Source organism: Lissotriton helveticus, chromosome 10 (assembly GCF_964261635.1).
Source record: "Lissotriton helveticus chromosome 10, aLisHel1.1, whole genome shotgun sequence".
Taxonomy (NCBI): domain Eukaryota; kingdom Metazoa; phylum Chordata; class Amphibia; order Caudata; family Salamandridae; genus Lissotriton; species Lissotriton helveticus.
Window position 1 is genome coordinate 605544052 of NC_136071.1, and position 18574 is coordinate 605562625.

General features: G+C 46.4%; 1 protein-coding gene across 6 annotated transcripts in view; it reads left to right on the forward strand.

Annotated features, from left to right (window-relative positions):
- The window catches only part of NLRC3 (NLR family CARD domain containing 3), a 1163446-nt gene that overhangs the window by 991730 nt on the left and 153142 nt on the right, over nt 1-18574 (forward strand). For all 6 annotated transcript variants that reach the window (XM_078663141.1, XM_078663145.1, XM_078663144.1 and 3 more), the window contains one exon: nt 3588-3671. In XM_078663141.1, coding sequence (XP_078519267.1) covers nt 3588-3671 — 84 coding nt within the window. The remainder of the gene's footprint in view (nt 1-3587; nt 3672-18574) is intronic.

Below are 18574 nucleotides of genomic sequence, written 5' to 3' on the forward strand. Positions count from 1 at the left end.
CCCACTGTCGTTGCCAGGCGGAGCGCGCAAGTGCAAGTCTACCAGCTGGTGCAATCTGTAGGGGGGGGTGGGACCTGTCCAGGGTAACGCCGGCCACGCTGTTAAAATCGCCGCCCAGGAGCAAGGGCTCCATTAAGAACTGAGCCAGTTTGTGGGACAAAAGGGAGAGGAAAGCAGGTTGGTCTACATTCGGGGCGTACAAACAACCCAGGTTAAGGTCCCTCCCGTCCAGCTTACCCCGCACCATTACGTATCTCCCTTCCGGGTCAATTACCTGTTGTGTGCACAGGAAGGGTACCCCCGCCCGTACCCAAATGGCCACCCCCCGAGCATAGGCAGAGTAGCCAGTGTGAAAGACCTGTCCCCTCCAACGCCGCTGCAGAGCCCTCCCCTCCTTATCCAGCAGATGGGTTTCTTGAAGGAAGGCGATGTGAATGCCCCGCCTGACCAGATAGGAGTGAATTTTATGACGCCTATGCATCGAGTGCATCCCTCTGACGTTCCATGTGAGCCATTTGTAGCCTAAGTCGGATCCCATGGCAGAGACCACCATATCCCCATCCCCCTCTCAGCCACCCCTCCAGCACGCCTAGCCCCCCCCCTTGTCCCCCCCCAACTTGTACTATCAACCTACCCCAACTCCCACTCCCCCGGACAGATAACCAACATGGAAACCCCATCCAAACATAGTTAGCAAAAAAGCGTATCATTACAAAATAGGGCTGGAGTGGCGGCAATGCCGGCTCCAGACAGGCCCGAAGTCCCCCGCCCCCGCCCACCTACCCCCAGCAACCAACAGGAGATGTCCCCCGACTCTCCCCGTCCCCAAGGTCTCAGTAAGAAGTCCCAGTGGGCAGCCGCACCCCACAGCATAGCGTCCTGAAGCGGCCCTCCTCCGCCCACACATCCCGGTACCTTACTCATGTGATCGATGTCCCGCGAACCATCTCAGTCCAGGATACCATCCGCAGTCTGGGGAGTCACAACCGGCAGGTCTGTCTCGGACAACTCATGCCCACTGCTGGAGCCAGGGCTGGGAGCACTGGCCTTCGACTGCTCCGAAGCACTACTGGAAGGGCTGGCGTCCCCCTGGCTAATGATCGCCACTGCCTGCACCGCCTTGGCGCGTTCCTGTTGCCAGTCCGATGGGGAGCCAGGTCGTCCCGCCGGCGGCGTCTCCGACGCGTGTCTCCTGGGGGGGGTCCTCGTAGCGCGGTCCTCTGCCGACGCCCCTCTTGAATCCAGCCAGCTCCAAGCCTCCTGTGGTGTCAGGAAAAAGTGGGTGCGCTCTCCTGCGACCACACGCAGCCGCGCCGGGAACATCATAGCGTAGGGCAGCTGTAGCGACCTCAGTTTCCTCTTGACCGCCAGGAAGGAGGCCCGCTGCTTTTGCACCTCTCTGGTGAAGTCCGGAAAGATCATGATCCGACTGTTGTCGATGCTCAGGTCCGGGATGTCTCTCACTCTCCGCAGGATATGGTCTCTTTCCCTGAAGTGCAGAAGACGCAGTACGATCGGTCGCGGAGGCGCCCCCGGTTTGGGAGGACGCGCAGGGACTCTATGAGCCCGTTCAATGGCAAAGAACGACGAAAGTCCCTCCGGGGCCACCTCTGAGCGTAGCCAGCCCTCCAGGTAGGTGACCGCGTCTCGCCCCTCGGCTTTTTCGGGGACCCCCACAAGGCGAAGATTATTGCGCCGAGAGCGCCCTTCACTGTCCTCAGCTCGGAGCTCCAGCACTCGTACCTTCTGCGCCATTTCCGCCAGGGTCGTCTTTAGCTCCGCCACGTCTCCTGGCAAACTTTTCAGGGTACCCTCGGTCGTCGCTACCCGCTCCTTCAGCTTTTTGTGGTCGTCCCTTAGCAGAGACAGGTCCGACCCAATGGTGTCCATGCGTTTCTCAAGGGCCTCCCGCGACGCCACTATCGCCTGCATTATGTCCCCCAGGGAGGGGTGCCGCGGGCGGGATGGACTCCCGGCCCCCGCCCCCGGCGGGACTTCGTCCTCTGGGTGCCCCGGGTCGTCCAGCTTCAGTGCCTCGAAGCCCTTCTTCCTGCTGCCGCGTGTCATCCTGGCGGGCAGTTAGTGTCGCGTGCCCCTTCCAGACCCTGGTCCGCCCCACGACCTTCACCCACTCCGATCTCTGGGCCCCCGCCCCGTGGGGACCAGTCCGTGCAGTAACCCAAGTGCTGAGGCTCGCTCCACCAGGGTTGTGGGGCACAATAGTCCCGGGTCAGGGCACCTGACGAGGTTCCCGCGTCGAGATTGCTCAGGCCGGATGTGCCCCTACGGGCCCCAGTGCTAATGCGGCGCACTGGTCTCGGGCGCCCCCGGGCAGGTAGACGCTCTCTCCCGCCAATGTGTCGCAGGGGCGGGCCGCCAGCCTCTCACCCCCTGCACTCTTTTCTGTCGACACTCTTGTGCTGTACACCCCCCCTGCGGTGTGGGTCCCTCAGGAGTCCCCTCAGTAGGGCGGACCAGGTGCTCTGCGCCGACCCCGAGTCCCTCACGGACCCAGAGACTCCGCAGTCAGTTCTTCAAGCCGGTCTTCGTGTCCCGGCCGGCGCCATCTTAGGGTCAGGCAGTGAGGTCGTCCTCTGCCCCGCAGCTCCGTGCGCGAGGATGTCCGCCAGCTCTCCTCACCTCCGTTTGCGTTCCGGAGGCAACTTCGGTAGACCCCAGCCACCACAGCATTAGGGGAGCTCTCCCCCGCCTCGTAGGCTCCGGCGCCAGGCGCGTCGTTACAGGACGGCGGCCGCCATCTTAGGCGCTCTCATCGCCGGGTGCCGCGCTCACCGCTCTGAGTGCGGCGGGGGTAGTTGCAGAGGCCCCCAGACCCCCAAAGTCTCACTGCCCGTCCCTGATGCTCTCTTGAGCACTCGTGGGGGGACGGAGCGCGAGTCGGGGCTCAGGATATGTGGCGGTGTGAGGCGGGCACGGAGGAGCTCCGGAGTCCCGCTTCCACCTACATCGGCGCCTAAACCACGCCCTCCTCTGTCATCATTCTTTTGCCATTCATTTCTTCATCCTCCCCTCTCTCTTCTTTCTGTATATGCCAATTTTTTCTTTAGTGCCCTTACTTTGTTTTTCTTACTTTTATTAATCCTCGTATTTCTAATTAAGTCTCACTTCCTCCTCCCCCTCCCTCCCCCATTTTTATTGTTACTACTTCTGTTTCTCATTGACTAGGTTTGGCTCATCGGTTATGCGTTTTTCTCTTACAGTAATATTCATGAGAACTTAATCCGCTCTATTCTCTATATGATGTTTCTAAGGCTGTTGGGATCTGGACCCTGTGTAGCCACCAGGAACAGAAATACACTACACTAAACCATTTGTGAACCCACGCTGTGGCATTTGTTATTGCCCCCTAAATATCTTTCTTGCATCTTCCTCACACGTATTGCAGCAATCTCATTTACCATCCGTGATTTTCACAAAGCTGCTGGAAGCAGTTAGGATGTGCAGCCTGTGAACAATGTGCTTTATATAGCAATATAAACAAATTTAAAGCACTGCTTAATGGAAAAATGATTATTATGAGTTTCATTAAGATAGTAATAAAAAAAGTCACACTTGTGTTTTCACAGCCTGCAGGGAACCTCGATTGGAGTGATTGGTGCCAAAGCTCTAGCTGAGGCCTTGATGCTGAACCGAAGCCTCAGCACTCTAGAGTAAGTAATTGCATGTTTGTCAAAAACAAAAAATAAGAATAATAATTATATATATATGTATATGTATATTTCTCCAGTATTGGGGTGTCTTTCATAGATTCACATGCCTGAATCATCCCGTCGTCGGAGTGGGAGTCCCACGGTACATAAAAAAGCAATAATATCCTTAGAAAACTTGGTAATAACCAACCAGGAGGTAAAGTAGCCCAAGCTACCATAGAAAAAACTTCCACACTCATGACTATCCTAGTCATTTTGTATAGCCCAAACTGCAGCCAATCAGGCGACAGCCCCCACCAGAAAGTCCTCCTCAGAGGCTCAGGCTCTCAGATTTTCTACCGCACGTCGTGTGAAGGGAGTCTCCCTGAGCTCTGCTCAGTACTTCTCTATTTTCCTTCAAGTATCTGGATTTGAAGATGTCTTCATCTAAGAAGTCTTTATTCAGGCCTTGTGACTCTTGTGGTAAGCTCCGGCTTTTCAAAGAAGATCCCCACAAGAAGTGCATTTACTGCCTGTACCCTGACCATCAGGTGAAGGACTGCAAGATTTGTAGGACCTTCCCTCAGAAGACCCTCAGGGACAGAGAGGGCTGCTTGCTTTTCTGGCTACAAAAGCTCAAGGATCAAGATAATCCTGTTTCTGAGGTAGGTAGTATTGCCTCTGGGTCTACTGCAGCTTCCAGGAAGAGAGCTGCTGATGAGGTGTTATCTTCTCCTGGGGCCAAGATTGTAAGGAAACAACAATCTGATAAGGGGTCTGACAGGCCTTCCACTTCTAAGGCTACCCCCCTACTAAGTCAAAACTGATGTCATCCCCGAGAAGAACAACCAAAAATGTACCTCAAAAATCAACTTCTGAGAAGACTTTACCTCAGAAAAAGACCCTGTCGTCGACGATGCCGTCGTCGACGAAGATTCCCGTTGACGCAACATCTATGTCTACGGTAACTTTCACTTCTCCTAAGCCTGAGATGTTAATGTCGACGGCGTCTTCACTGTTGATGATGGTTTATGTCGCTGTCAGACCTATCTCGTCGACGAAAGAATCTACGACTGCCATTGTCAGCACCCCGTCGACGGCCAAGCTGAAGAAGATTCTGTCGACGATAGCTTCGTCGACGTCACCGTCGACGGTTGCTCCATCGCCGTCGACGAACATCCCATCGTCGACGAGCTCGTCGACGTCTCCAGCACCCGTCGTCGACGAAGACACCGGCGTCGATGAAGACATCGTCGTCGACGAAGACAACTCAATCGTCGATGACGTCCTTTTCATCGTCTGGATCCAAGCCCCTGTCGACAAGCCCGTCGGTGGGGCCTCCGTCGACGCAGCAACTGTCTACATGTACCACCATGCAGGTTTGGTCACCCTCTACGGCTTTTATGTCGACACCAAAGCAATCCTTGCTTCAGAGACACGGTTCTGGCCTAGAACCTTTATCTCCTCTACGACTGTCACTTCAATCTGTACCTCTACAGGTCCCTGACAAGTTGCTGGACTCTGAAGATAGTGAGGAGGATTCTGACATGGATGAAAGGTTTTGGACGGCTACAAGTCCTTCAGAATTAAACATCAAATACCAGAAGGACGATCAAGATGACCAACATTCACCTGAGCATGTGGCATCGCCTGTTACTTATGTTCCCTCAGCTCAGATGCCAGTAGCATTGCTAACAAATCTACAGCACATGCTGAATGACTAATATAGACGTTTTCCATCGTCTGAGTCAGCAGACTCTGTGCCTCCTACACCTGTGGTGCAAACGCCTATATCTGATTTCAGACCTCCAAGGTCTCCTCCACCTGTAGCATCCCATCAGCAGGAAGAACAACATTCTTCTGACGAAGAAGAAAAAGAAGAAGGGGAAGTCGATGACAGATCCATGATGTCGGAGTAGGACGATTATCAAGTCCAAACACCTTTTCCTTCACCTCCGGTAGCCGCTGATTCACCTCCTGTGGATGTGGGAGGGTTCCATCTTCTAATGGAAAGAGCTACAAAACGTTTCCATATTGACATGGACATTACACAGCAGGAATGCTTCCTCTATGATTTCAAAGACCAGCCAAGGAAGCAGGTTAAATCTATACCTATTATTGATTTCATCTGTAAAGAGGGAGTTAAGGTTATGTCTACTCCTGCATCTATCCCTCCAGTACTGCAGAGGATGGATAAAAAATATAAGGCTCCTGAAAACTCCCCAGCATGCCTTATAGGACATCCGAAATTGGATTCGGTGATCATGCAGGCTGCACAGAAGCGATCTAGAAATCCTTCCTCTCCAATCGCAGCCCCACCGGATAGAGACGGCAGGCGTCTAGATGCTACTGGGAAGCCGGTGTCTACAATGGCAGCAACCACAGTCCGGGCTGCCAACTCATTAGCCATTCTGGGCAGATATGACCGGCAAATGTGGTCTGACATCTCGCCATATGTCAACATGCTTCCAGAGCCCTCCAGATCAGAAGCTCTGAAAATATTACAGGAAGGGGAGAAGATCTCGGGTGAGATAATTGATTCTGCAGTTAATGTGGCTTCAACTGGATTCAGGAAGATAGCAGGAGCTGCTGTCTTGCGTAGGCAAGGCTGGCTAAGAGCGACTTCGTTCCGTCAAGAGGTTCAAGCTAAGGTGTTAGACATGCCTTTCGACGGGGAGTTTTTGTTTGGTCCGCAAGTAGAGGAAGCTTTGCAGACAATCAAAAAGGACACAGAAACAGCCAGATCCCCTGGCACCTTACAATTTCGGAAGCCGCCCTTTCGAGGTGCGAGAGGACGTGGATCGTCCTCTACTAGAGGAGGTTATAATGTACAGGCAAGGGAATCAACGTTACCAAATCCAACGTTACCAGTCCTACGGCCAGCGCAACACTAATTATTCCCAAAACAAGAGAAAGCCTGCCTACCGCGGACAGGATAAGAGACAATGAGTATCATCATCTGCCACCACTACTGCCACAGTCTCCCATAAAAATTGGAGGAAAGATCTCAAAATTCTACTTGAAATGGTCCTCAATAACGTCAGACAGGTGGGTCTTGGGCATTGTGGCCAAAGGCCATGCCCTCGAATTCAAAAAGTTCCCTCCAAATGTTCCCCCAAGGGGCCCACCTCCAGCTCATCTCAAAGAGCTGTTTTCCCAGATCAATTTGATGCTAAAAAAGGAGCAATCGAAAAGGTTCCTTAGATTCAGAGAGGAGCAGGACTCTACTCCAGATTCTTCCTAATAAAGAAAAAGTCTGGGGAGTGGTGTCCAATTCTAGATCTCCAGGGCCTAAACAAGTATTTGAAAAAGCTAACGTTCCGGATGCTAACACTCCAGGAAATACTGCATCTTCTCTCGGCGGGAGAATACATGGCCACCTTGGACCTCCAAGACGCGTATTTCCACATCCCCATTTTACCTCGTCACAGGAAGTTCCTGCGATTCAGAGTGGCTGTCAGGGAGTTTTAGTTCAAGGTCCTCCCCTTTGGGCTGCGTTCGGCACCCAGGGTGCTTACAAAGGTCTTGGCTCCGGTAGCAGCATACCTCCGGCTGGAGGGAATACAAATATTTCCCTACTTAGACGACTGCCTCAATCAAGGTGAGTTCTTACGCAGAAAACCATATCTATCGGTGTCTGTCTCTATTCCAGTCACTGGGTCTCTCCATCAATGTCAGCAAGTCACAGCTAGAACCATCCCAAAGACAAGCTTTCTTGGGAGCAACCTTGGACACACATCTAGTACAAGCTTTCGTGTAGGACGAAAGGCAAGAAAGAATACAGAGCATGGCTCGGATTTTACTCTCAAGAAAGTCAGTTTCAGTCCGACAGTTCAAGTCTTTTCTGGGGATGGTTTCTTCTTGCATTCCTTTGATACCGAATTGCCGTCTCAGGATGAGACCTCTTCAAGAAGAACTCAACCTGCAATGGCTGCAGGTCTGCGGATCATTCGAGGACGTCATCCAGATCACCCCTCACATCCGAGGTGCTCTTTGCTGGTGAATTCAAAGAAATAATTTACAACAGGGTTGTGCGTTTCTCCAAGACCCGCCAAACTTCACAATCACCACGGACGCATCTCTCAAAGGTTGGGGAGCACATCTTCAAGGGCTGACAGTCAGCGGGAGATGGAGTCCTCAACAGAAGGTCTGGAACATCAATCTGTTGGAGCTAAGAGCCATCTTCCTAGCCCTCAAGTCCTTTCGCGCAATCATTTAAGGGGCCACGGTATTGGTTCGCACAGACAATACTACAAGCATGCACTATTTGAACAAACAGGGAGCACCAAGATCGGCTCTTCTGTCTCAGGAAGCCCAAGATATATGGGCATGGGCAATACGACACAGAATCAATCTTCTGGCGGTCCATGTACCGGGAAAGGCGAACGTTCTTGCAGACACTCTCAGCAGGACAACGGTGTCCACTCACGAATGGGAACTTCATCAACCTACGGTGGATCGGATTTTTCAACAGTGGGGTCATCCAGATCTAGACCTCTTTGCGACCAAGAAGAACAGCAAATGCCTGTTCTTTGCAAGCTGGCATCCCCACAAAGACTCTCAGGGGAATGCGTTTTCGATCAGCTGCTCTCAAATATATGCCTACGCCTTTCCTCCGATACCGTTGGTTCCCATAGTGCTCCGGAAGATGAAGAGAGAACCGTGTCGCCTGATTCTTATTGCCCCCAGATGGCCTCGCCAATACTGGTTCACCAAGCTCCTTCTCCTATCGAAGTGCGAACCAATCCAATTTCGCCCAATACCGGATCTCCTCTCAATTCGGGATGGTCAGATTTACCATCTGGACCCGACATCTCTGAAATTAGCGGCTTGGCGCCTGAGTACCTTGAATTTGCTCATCTGAATATCCCTGCAGATTGCAAGGAGGTACTAGCCAAAGCAAGGGCACCTGCTACGATAAAGACATACAGGCTTAAATGGAAAAGGTTCTGCATCTGTGTCAATCGGCTGGGATTCATCCTTTTCAGGCAAGACCAGATCAGATATTGCCTTTTTTCTTACATCTGGCAAAATCGGGATTATGTCACGCAACTGTGAACGTTTTCCTAGCTGTCATTTCACGATATCATCAGGATGGGTCCACTTCACTTTACTCTTCATGAATTATACAGCAATTTTTTAAAGGACTTCTCAGAATGTTTCCTCCGGTGCGTCGTCCACCGCCATCGTGGCATCTCAATGTAGTGTTAGCGCAACTCATGCGCCACCCTTTTGAACCAATCCACAGAGTGGATTTAACATTTCTTACATGGAAAGTATCACTTTTGTTGACTTCATCTAGAAGGGTCAGTGATGTCCAGGCTTTCACAGTCCATCCACCTTTCTTACAATTCACGTCCGATTCAGTAGTGCTCCGCACTAACCCAAAATTCATACCTAAGGTGACTTCGGACTTTCACCTGAACGAGCCAGTCATCTTAAGGACATATTTTCCTAACCCACAATCTCCTGCAGAAAGGGCGTTGCATACACTAGACATCAAGAGGTGTTTAAAGTTCTATTTACAAAGAACATCTACAATAAGCAAATCTGACCAGTTGTTTGTCGCCTATGGAAAAAATTGTCACGGTCATGCAGTGTCTAAACAAACAATAGCAAGATGGATCTCTGCAGCTATTGACTTTTGCCATATACAAGCAGGAAGACCTTTGCAGGCAGCTCCAAGGGCTCACTCTGTCCTTGGGGGCCAACAAGCCCTCATGTTACCTCCAGTACGTCCCACACAGCTTGATTGCTGAGAAGACTTCAGAGGCCACGTCCCCTTTATGCACCACTGTGGGTAAGTGAGTATTGGTATTGGTTGTGAGTGGGTGTGTGAATGGTTCTGTGGATAATGTCGTCAGTGATGTCATTTTGTCGTGTATTTCTATAGGTTCTGATTCGATCCCCCTTTTCCTGACCCTATTCTGGTTAAACTTACTAGCTAGTTAACTAACAGTCAGCCCATGAGGCAAGAAATCCCCCATGATGCAGATACCGTTATCTGACGCAGTCACACTACGGCACAGGAACGTGTTATCTGATTAGGTCATAACGCTTGAGATCTAATTAGACAAGCGATATTCCTCCAGCCCCTGATAAGGCATACGACGTTCTCATAACAAATCAAACCTATGACAACCTGGATAATCCGTGCGGCCATTGTTTTGATTTCACAGAGAACTTTAGTAAAGAATGTGCTAACGAGCAAGTCGTATGACATCTTTATTGACGTACCTATGTCCATCCTTACGTCAATCCCGGCACCTTTAAGGTATAAATATTGCCGACCTTGCCCTATGCAAACACACGCGTGGTGACAAGACGGAGCAGCCACACTTGCCGAAGCCGAGAGCAGAAGCAGACCCCGCAGGCAGCAGCCCCGCCTTCCTGACGCGCTGAGAGACGCGCTGCTATCTCAAGCCGAGAGACCCAGCACCGGCGCTTCTGGGCAGCCCTCGCAGGCAGCCTGGAATATCGAGAGCAGAGAAAGAGATACCATTCCTCATTCATCCTAAATTCCAGGTACAGAACTGAATAACCCCTCCTAGAGAATTCTTTAGTTATTCACTTGGCAAAAACAAACTTAAACTAAACTGTAACTTTCTATTCCCGCCCACGCATTAGACTTAGGTCAGGTACACGGGGTAGGCGTATTTAGAAACACCAGTTGAGTACGTTTAGTCAAATGTATATGTGTATGTAAATATATTTTAATCATTTTAAACATCATATGGCTCAGAAACCATATCAATGTTTTTACAGTATTATTTTATACTATTGCTTCTAATGTATGCACTTTACTTAACTATAAGTATTGCAATAATATCGATCCATTTCTCTTGTACGAGAAAAGAGACTGATCAATAAATAACATCTTTTATTGAACACGCCCGTCTCTTCCTTTTCTCTACATTCTGATGAGACTAAGAATGCACGTACTGACTGAGTAAAATAATTGCCTTGTGCTCACACGACTCTCGAGATTGACTCTTGATTAGGGGAGAGCAAAGTTGTCATGTTCTATGGTTGTCAGAAACTAAATCCCTTCTTGTCTAATCAGGGGAGTTCATCCTTCCTTGAACATTCGAGAAAGTTTCTAGCGAACTCTGAGCTTAGCTGGCAAACCCAAAAATTAAGTCTAGTATCGACAGTAGTAGACCTAGTTAACGTCTGGCCTAGGCCTTTACTGCTGTAGGTACTATTCCAATGCGCAGAGCCTATTGGGAAAATAGGAGCTACACTACATGGCGCCCAACGCGTTTGGAAAGGGCGATAAAACTAACGTAAGACATTTAGAGTAACTCAGTCGTGCTTTCTCACTCAGACCCCTTTTCCCAAATACTCCAAAGACGTCTGGAGTGGGTGAAAGGTTATTATATCCTCCAAAACCTCGCAGGAGGGAACTCCTATGTATGGTTCTTGGTCTAGTCAACGTTGAAGGATAAAACAGTTCCAAAATATTGTGCACCTAATCTTTGTTCCATAAAGAAACCTGATCTGCAAACAAAAGACATAAGCTTCCTGTCGGTAAAATGGCAGAGAGTGATGAAGAAAGAGAGACAGTTAGATTAGCAACTGAACTCGCAGATGCTGATGCTACCATGCAAGCAGCAGACCCGGATATAATACTCATCCAGGTCGCCAAAAGAAGAGCTATAACTTTAAAACTTATAGAAAATGGACTGACACCTAGAGGTGGCACAGTCATATTCGTAATCGAGGCACACGAATATCGGCAGACAGAGGTATACTATACATGGATACATTTTCCAGCAGCAAATGCTGTAACAAAGTACTTCCACTATTACAAAGTAGAGGAACCTCCTGACATTTACACTCCTTTTGAGGAGGTGGAAGTACCACTCAAATTCCAAGAGCATTTGCTCTTATTTGATGGCGCCCTAAAACATAATAATCACATTACAAGGCTCGGTCCTTTAGGAAGACCAGGAGCAACGTGGCCGGTCCTAGCCGGATACACACCACATCCAGACATCGAAAGAATGCCTGCAGCAGAGCTGTTAATACAGCTAAAACAACTACTAAAAATTCACAGACAATTAGTTCAGTATGTAATGCGGACTTCAACAATTCAGCCAGCGATTAAACTTCCACAGCTGACCCCTCACCAGGGGAACACAAATAAAATCACACCACAGAACATCCAATCCTGCCTAGGTAAAGTTCCAGCTAAACGGGAACAGATACCATTCTGGTTGGCACAGAAAATCACCCAAATAGAGGCGGTGTTTCCTGACACCACCCCATTAGAAAAGCACAGGATTCTGACTATATGTCTCCCAATGGGAATCGCACCACACATTGAGGACTGTGACACTTGGGGTACGGTCTTTGCTTCAATCTACACAAAAACGCACGGTGTTCCATCCATTTCGGTAATACCAGATGTGCTAAAACAAATTCAAGATGAATACGGTCCAGAACCTGCTTTAACTCTTGGTATGAAATTACTGAAAGACTTCAAGCAGGTCTCGGCTATATTACTAGCCAACATAAAGGGTGAAGCAGCAAACGTGGCGATCCGCCAGAGGTTAAAAGAGACAGATATAGCAGACCAACCAGCTGAAATTGCCAGAATCATAGAAAAATCCTATGAAGAACTAGGCAGAGATAGTCTAGGTGGAATACCAGTAAAACCGCAACTGACTACAAGTCCAGAAAAAATATTTTTTAATAATAATTCACCAAAAAAGAACTGGGATGGAAATAAACAATCCAATCCTAAAGAAAAGAAATTCCAGTCCAGAGGAAGGTCTCCTAGGCGAAGAGAGAAATCTCCAAACCCGAGACAAAGGTCACCTCAGAGTGAACCCTCTGGGAATAGATATAACCTTAGAAATAGGGATAATATTAAAAAACCTGATAGATATCAAGACATTGATACACGTCCGTCTCAATCTTTTCAGAATTCCTCGCAGAAATCGGAAAGAAGAGGACGATCAGAAGAGCACGCCAAGTCCAAAGACAAGGAACCTGCTCAACTGAAAAAGAAATCACAATTTCCAAAAAAGAAGGTAGCCAGTATCAAGGTAGTTAACAATGCCGAGAATACTGAGGACACAACTGAAAAACGGAGAATGGGCTCAGACAATGCTAGACAGCGCAGCAGAGGTGAGCATAGCTCGCAAAGTCCTTATGGATCATCTGGAGACAGTGGACACGAATGAATACCTTCAAGTGGAAACTGCAGATACCAGAGTTAGCAAGCCCCACAAAATATACGAGATAACATTACGTATAGAGGGAGATAAGACTAGGAAAATAAGGGGACTATTTTGGGATAACCTATCCAAAGGCTATGACATCCTTCTAGCTGAAAAAGACTGGCCACCAGAGTTTGTCAGGGAGTGCCCTCATGGCAAAGAAGTAATTATGCCTGCCTTCTCGAATCAAATACCGATTCATAAAAAATATGGTGTGTATCACTTACAACGCAACTTTTACGTCGTAATGCTGTTACAACGCAGCTATTACAACGCAGGATCCATTACAACGCATGGCATTACAACGCATGGCATTACATCGCAGATACTATTACAACGCATACCATTACATCGTAAGTATTGGTAAGTATATAATTTATTTTAATTTTATTTAATATTATATAAATGATTTAATTAATATTAATTATAAATAAAAATAAATAAAAATATTTATTTATGTTTTTAAATATTATAAATTAATATTTATTATTTTAAGTATTATAAATTAATATTTATTATTTTAAGTAATTTTTTAAATAAATATGAGTATAGGAGTATATGTATAGGTGTTTGGGGGTACAGGGTGTTTTTAGGTTTCAAGGTAGGGTTTGGGTTTTGGGGTACAGGGGTGTTTTTAGGTTTCAGGGCAGGGTTTGGGTTTTGGGGTACAGGGGTGTTTTTAGTTTTCAGGGTAGGGTTTGGGTTTTGGGGTACAGGGGTGTTTTTAGGTTTCAGGGTAGGGTTTGGGTTTTGGGATACAGGGGTGTTTTTAGGTTTCAGGGCAGGGTTTGGGTTTTGGGGTACAGGGGTGTTTTTAGGTTTCAGGGCAGGGTTTGTGTTTTGGGGTACAGGGGTGTTTTTAGGTTTCAGGGCAGGGTTTGGGTTTTGGGGTACAGGGGTGTTTTTAGGTTTCAGGGCAGGGTTTGGGTTTTGGGGTACAGGGGTGTTTTTAGGTTTCAGGGCAGGGTTTGGGTTTTGGGGTACAGGGGTGTTTTTAGGTTTCAGGGCAGGGTTTGGGTTTTGGGGTACAGGGGTGTTTTTAGGTTTCAGGGTAGGGTTTGGGTTTTGGGATACAGGGGTGTTTTTAGGTTTCAGGGCAGGGTTTGGGTTTTGGGGAAAAGGGGTGTTTTTAGGTTTCAGGGCAGGGTTTGGGTTTTGGGGTACAGGGGTGTTTTTAGGTTTCAGGGTAGGGTTTGGGTTTTGGGATACAGGGGTGTTTTTAGGTTTCAGGGCAGGGTTTGGGTTTTGGGGTACAGGGGTGTTTTTAGGTTTCAGGGCAGGGTTTGGGTTTTGGGGTACAGGGGTGTTTTTAGGTTTCAGGGCAGGGTTTGGGTTTTGGGGTACAGGGGTGTTTTTAGGTTTTAGGACAAGGTTTGGGTTTTGGGGTACAGGGGTGTTTTTAGGTTTTAGGGCAGGGTTTGGCTTTAGGGATAATTAAATTATATTTACCATTTTTAAATTAAATGAAATATATTTAATAAATTAAATTAATTATTTTACATTAATTATATTTTTTAATTAAATTAAATTAATTACAATTTTTATTATATTTACATTTATTAAATAGATATTATTTTATTAAATTAAATTAATGACAATTTTTAAATGTCTTTTAATTAAATTATTTAAAAAAATTTAATTACAATAAACTAAATAACATTTTAAAAAAAAAGTCAACTTACCTATATTTACGATGTAATGCCATGCGTTGTAATAGCACCTGCGATGTAATGCCATGCATTGTAATGACATCCGTTGTAATGGATCCCGCGTTGTAAAATCTGCGTTGTAACGGAACGCGTTGTAAAATAACGCGTTGTAACATCATAGATCCAAAAAATATACACTTGCTAGAAAGTGGGCAGTGGCCTTAGCACCTGCTTTATATAAAAATCATGTAGGATGGGATGAGGATTCTCCTCCTCACAAAATCCAGTTAAAATCACAACCTACTGCACAAAGGCAGTACCCAATTAAGCAAGAAGCTAAAAAACAAGTAAATGAAATACTAGATCAGCTAGAATACCAAGGGGTGATTGAAACTTGCACCTCACAAATGAACAATCCTTTATTTCCGGTCTCCAAACCAGACAATTCGTACCGTCTAGTACTGACACCTTAACACATGTTGCAAAACTTTTGCAGTGCAAAACTCACACAGTGCTGCACTAATGAATAACATAGTGCGCAAAAAATACAAAACAACCTTGGACATCTCCAACGGATTCTTTTGTCAAAACATAGCACCAGAGAGCAGATATTTAACTGCATTTTCAGTAAATGGCACTCAAAAACAATTCTGTCGGTTAGCCCAGGGGTACAAGAACAGCCCGGGGGTATTCTCAGCGAGAGTAACAGAATTACTACAACTATATGATGATGAAGCATTATCTTATGTCGATGACATTTACTTAACAGATGATGACTTGGAAACTCACTTGAAAAGAGTGAACACCATAATACTTGGTTTCGCTGCAGAGGGTTACAAATTCAACTTCAAAAAGTCCAGAATTGCCCATCTGACGGTCCTATTCTTAGGATATGAGTTATCAAGTGAAGGCAAAAGCCTGGCAGACAATTTCCTAGAGAAATGTGCCGTAATCCAAGCTCCTAAAACACTAAAAAACCTACAGTCAATTCTAGGCTTCCTAAATTTCGGAAGAACATATATTGCAAATTACGCAGAAAGGGTCAAACCCCTTTATGATCTAATTAAACCAGACTTTAAAAGATCCAGTTGGACTCAAGCACACACAGAAATTTTGAGATCCTTACAAACAGACATGCTAATTAAAACAAAATTAGAAACCCGTGATAATACACGCAACCTTGTGATCCGAGTCATCCCAGGGAGATGCGGATTCACATACCTAACCTCTAATGAGGGAGATAAGGTACCAATTGCATTCAAATCACATTTGTACACAAAAGCTGAACAGAGATTCAACAACAAAGGAAAAATTGTTCAAGCAGTTCAAACCGCAATAGCTAGAGAAAAAGACATAGCTGACGGTAGACATATCACAGTCAGAACAGCAGAATCAGCCTTTGAGGCATTAACAACACCGTGTAATTTACCAACAACAACATTGGATCCAGAATGGTTACAATGGGTAAATTCAATCACAACGGACAAAGTATATTACTTCTTTGATCCAGAACTAGAAGAATTAAAAAATCTAAAATATGAAAAAACGTATCCTCTGCCAATCGACATTCTGCCTCTACGACATTACGCCTGTGTAATCTATACAGACGGACATGCTCAACCCTCCGTTTGGGGAGAACATGCATACAATCCCACATGTGAGATTACAAAAGAAGTATGGCACGGAGGTAAACTAAGACCTCTATTAACAAAATCACACTCAGTAGAAACTAATTCAGAACTACAAACTGAAATATTAGCTTTGAAAATGGCGCTAGATAATGCGGATCGCGAATTCCCGACACTTATAGTGTCAGATTCATATTTCTGCGTCAAAGCATATAACAAGGATTTGCAGACCTGGATTCAGAACGATTACAAAGATGACACGGATGCACCAATAAAGCAGAGACTGCTCTGGGAACAGGTAGCTCTTTTGAAAAAAGAACTACCAAAGACTCACGTGACACACTCACTGAGTTACCAGCGTGATGGCGTTCACGTTGTAGGGAATTCATTGGCTGAAACAGCCGCAGCGGCAGCCAGTAAACCGGCTCCCGTAGATCGAAAAAAGCGTACATAAAAATACATTGACGGCGAAACATTGCTGGCAGTAAAAACGTCATCAAAAGGCGACTGCTCGGCGTTACCGATCAACTATCCACTCAATTACACATACATCATAGATGCAAACTCCATTCCTTTTGCTCGAATCCCTGGAGTGGGGGATAGAGTGATTCCAAACATGGACAGGAGAAACTTGTTAATCGCAGACGCACACATGGGCGAGGGTCTCAGACACCTTAAATTAAAAGATTCTCTGGAAGAATTACAATCACGGTACTGGTGGCCAGGCATGAGCCTGCACTACACCATGTTTGTAAAAAACTGCCCAAACTGCAACAGAGATCGCAGTGGGGAGAGAAGCAGTTTAATACCTCGTCGTATCAAGGCAGATAACATCACCACTAAAAAGAATGGCTTGCGATTAACATATACAGGCTAGTTCCCACTTATAATGTAGATCCACAGCACTCGGCTGACGTCCGGACTGTTATACAAGATTTGCGAGTCTAAATGGCATATACGCTAAGAGCATGCTACGTTCGACCATTTTTTTTTTCTTTTTCTCAGGCAATCCAGCCTGGGGGGGGAAAGAATGGCCAAATGAGCACAGCCCAGCGGGAATCTTCTCACTTCCTTCCTGAGGGTATGGGATGGTGTAAAGAAAAAACCAAGACAGAAAGCAATCTATAATAGAAAGGATATTAGGTTCGGGAGCTGGGTGGGTCAAACATCTAATAAGTGTCCAACGTAGTCTAAATAACTTGCCAAGAAATTCTCTGAAGGGATTCAGTCCGTACGAATTATTATTCGGAACTAGGATGTTGATCTCTGACCTTGATAGTCAGACTTCAGTGGTAACAGAAAAAAGCTTTGATGTCAAAGACCGTTTGGCTATTTTGCAGGACTTAAACAAAACAAGAAAAGACCTGAGCAACATACAGTTGAAAGAACAGCCAACGACCACTGAAGAATCACCACCTGTCCCAGCAAGACCTGTCTGGATTCCAAAAGTCGGGGATCTAGTCAGGGAGAAGATCGCGGTAAAGAAGGAATTTGGGCCTTCTTACAGAAAAGCAGTTCCTGTATTGTCTGTCAACGGGACAAGATCAGTTGTACTACCGCCACTTGCTGGAAAAAAGGAGAACCGAGTTGTATCCATCGACCTGGTAAAACCACAACATGTGGCCGATAACAAACAGTAGGCCAAGTGGACTCCCAATAAGTAGCAGAACACCAAGGTTTGCTACCAGTACAGAGGTCCTATCAAAAAGGCTCATCACATTCGAAACGCCTACAGAAGAACAACAAGGACTATGCAACAATGCAATAGAACTTAGACCTCTGAAAACCCAAATAAAGACATTTAGCAGAGACACACCAATCTATACAGAAGTACCAAGTGAAAATGCAAGAAACAAAAATCCTGAACCAATTGGAACAATTGACAGAACTGCATCCGGTTACTTCATCAACTTCGATGATTCCTCTGAAGGCTTCAGCGAACAAAAGACACAGCCATCATCAAAATCCTTTAAAGACAAAGCTAAGGAACTTTTGAAACAACTGAAAGAAACATATCTGGTTTCTCCATGGATTGAATTTTGGGTGGGTTTTGGTGCATTTATCCTCATACTTTGGCTCATCATGGTATTTACCTTGGGACGCTTCATTGAGGGAAAATATGCTAAAATGGACACAGCAAGTCAGAACATCAACTTGGTCCTCAAACCACACACATCTTCACACGTCGAGAAAAGAGAACTTTCTTCAGAACTTTCTTCAGCCAACTTCACAGCAATTCCAATACCTGGTGGGGTAGCCTGGGACAACACTGACTATGAAATTTATGGTCCGGTCGAGATCCTGAAATATCCACACCAAATCAAGATCTCCTTGAGTGACTTTGCAAAACCAAACTCATTTGCTGATGATTGGGACTTTGAAAGTATAAACAATATGATGTCTGACTTAGTAATGTCTGC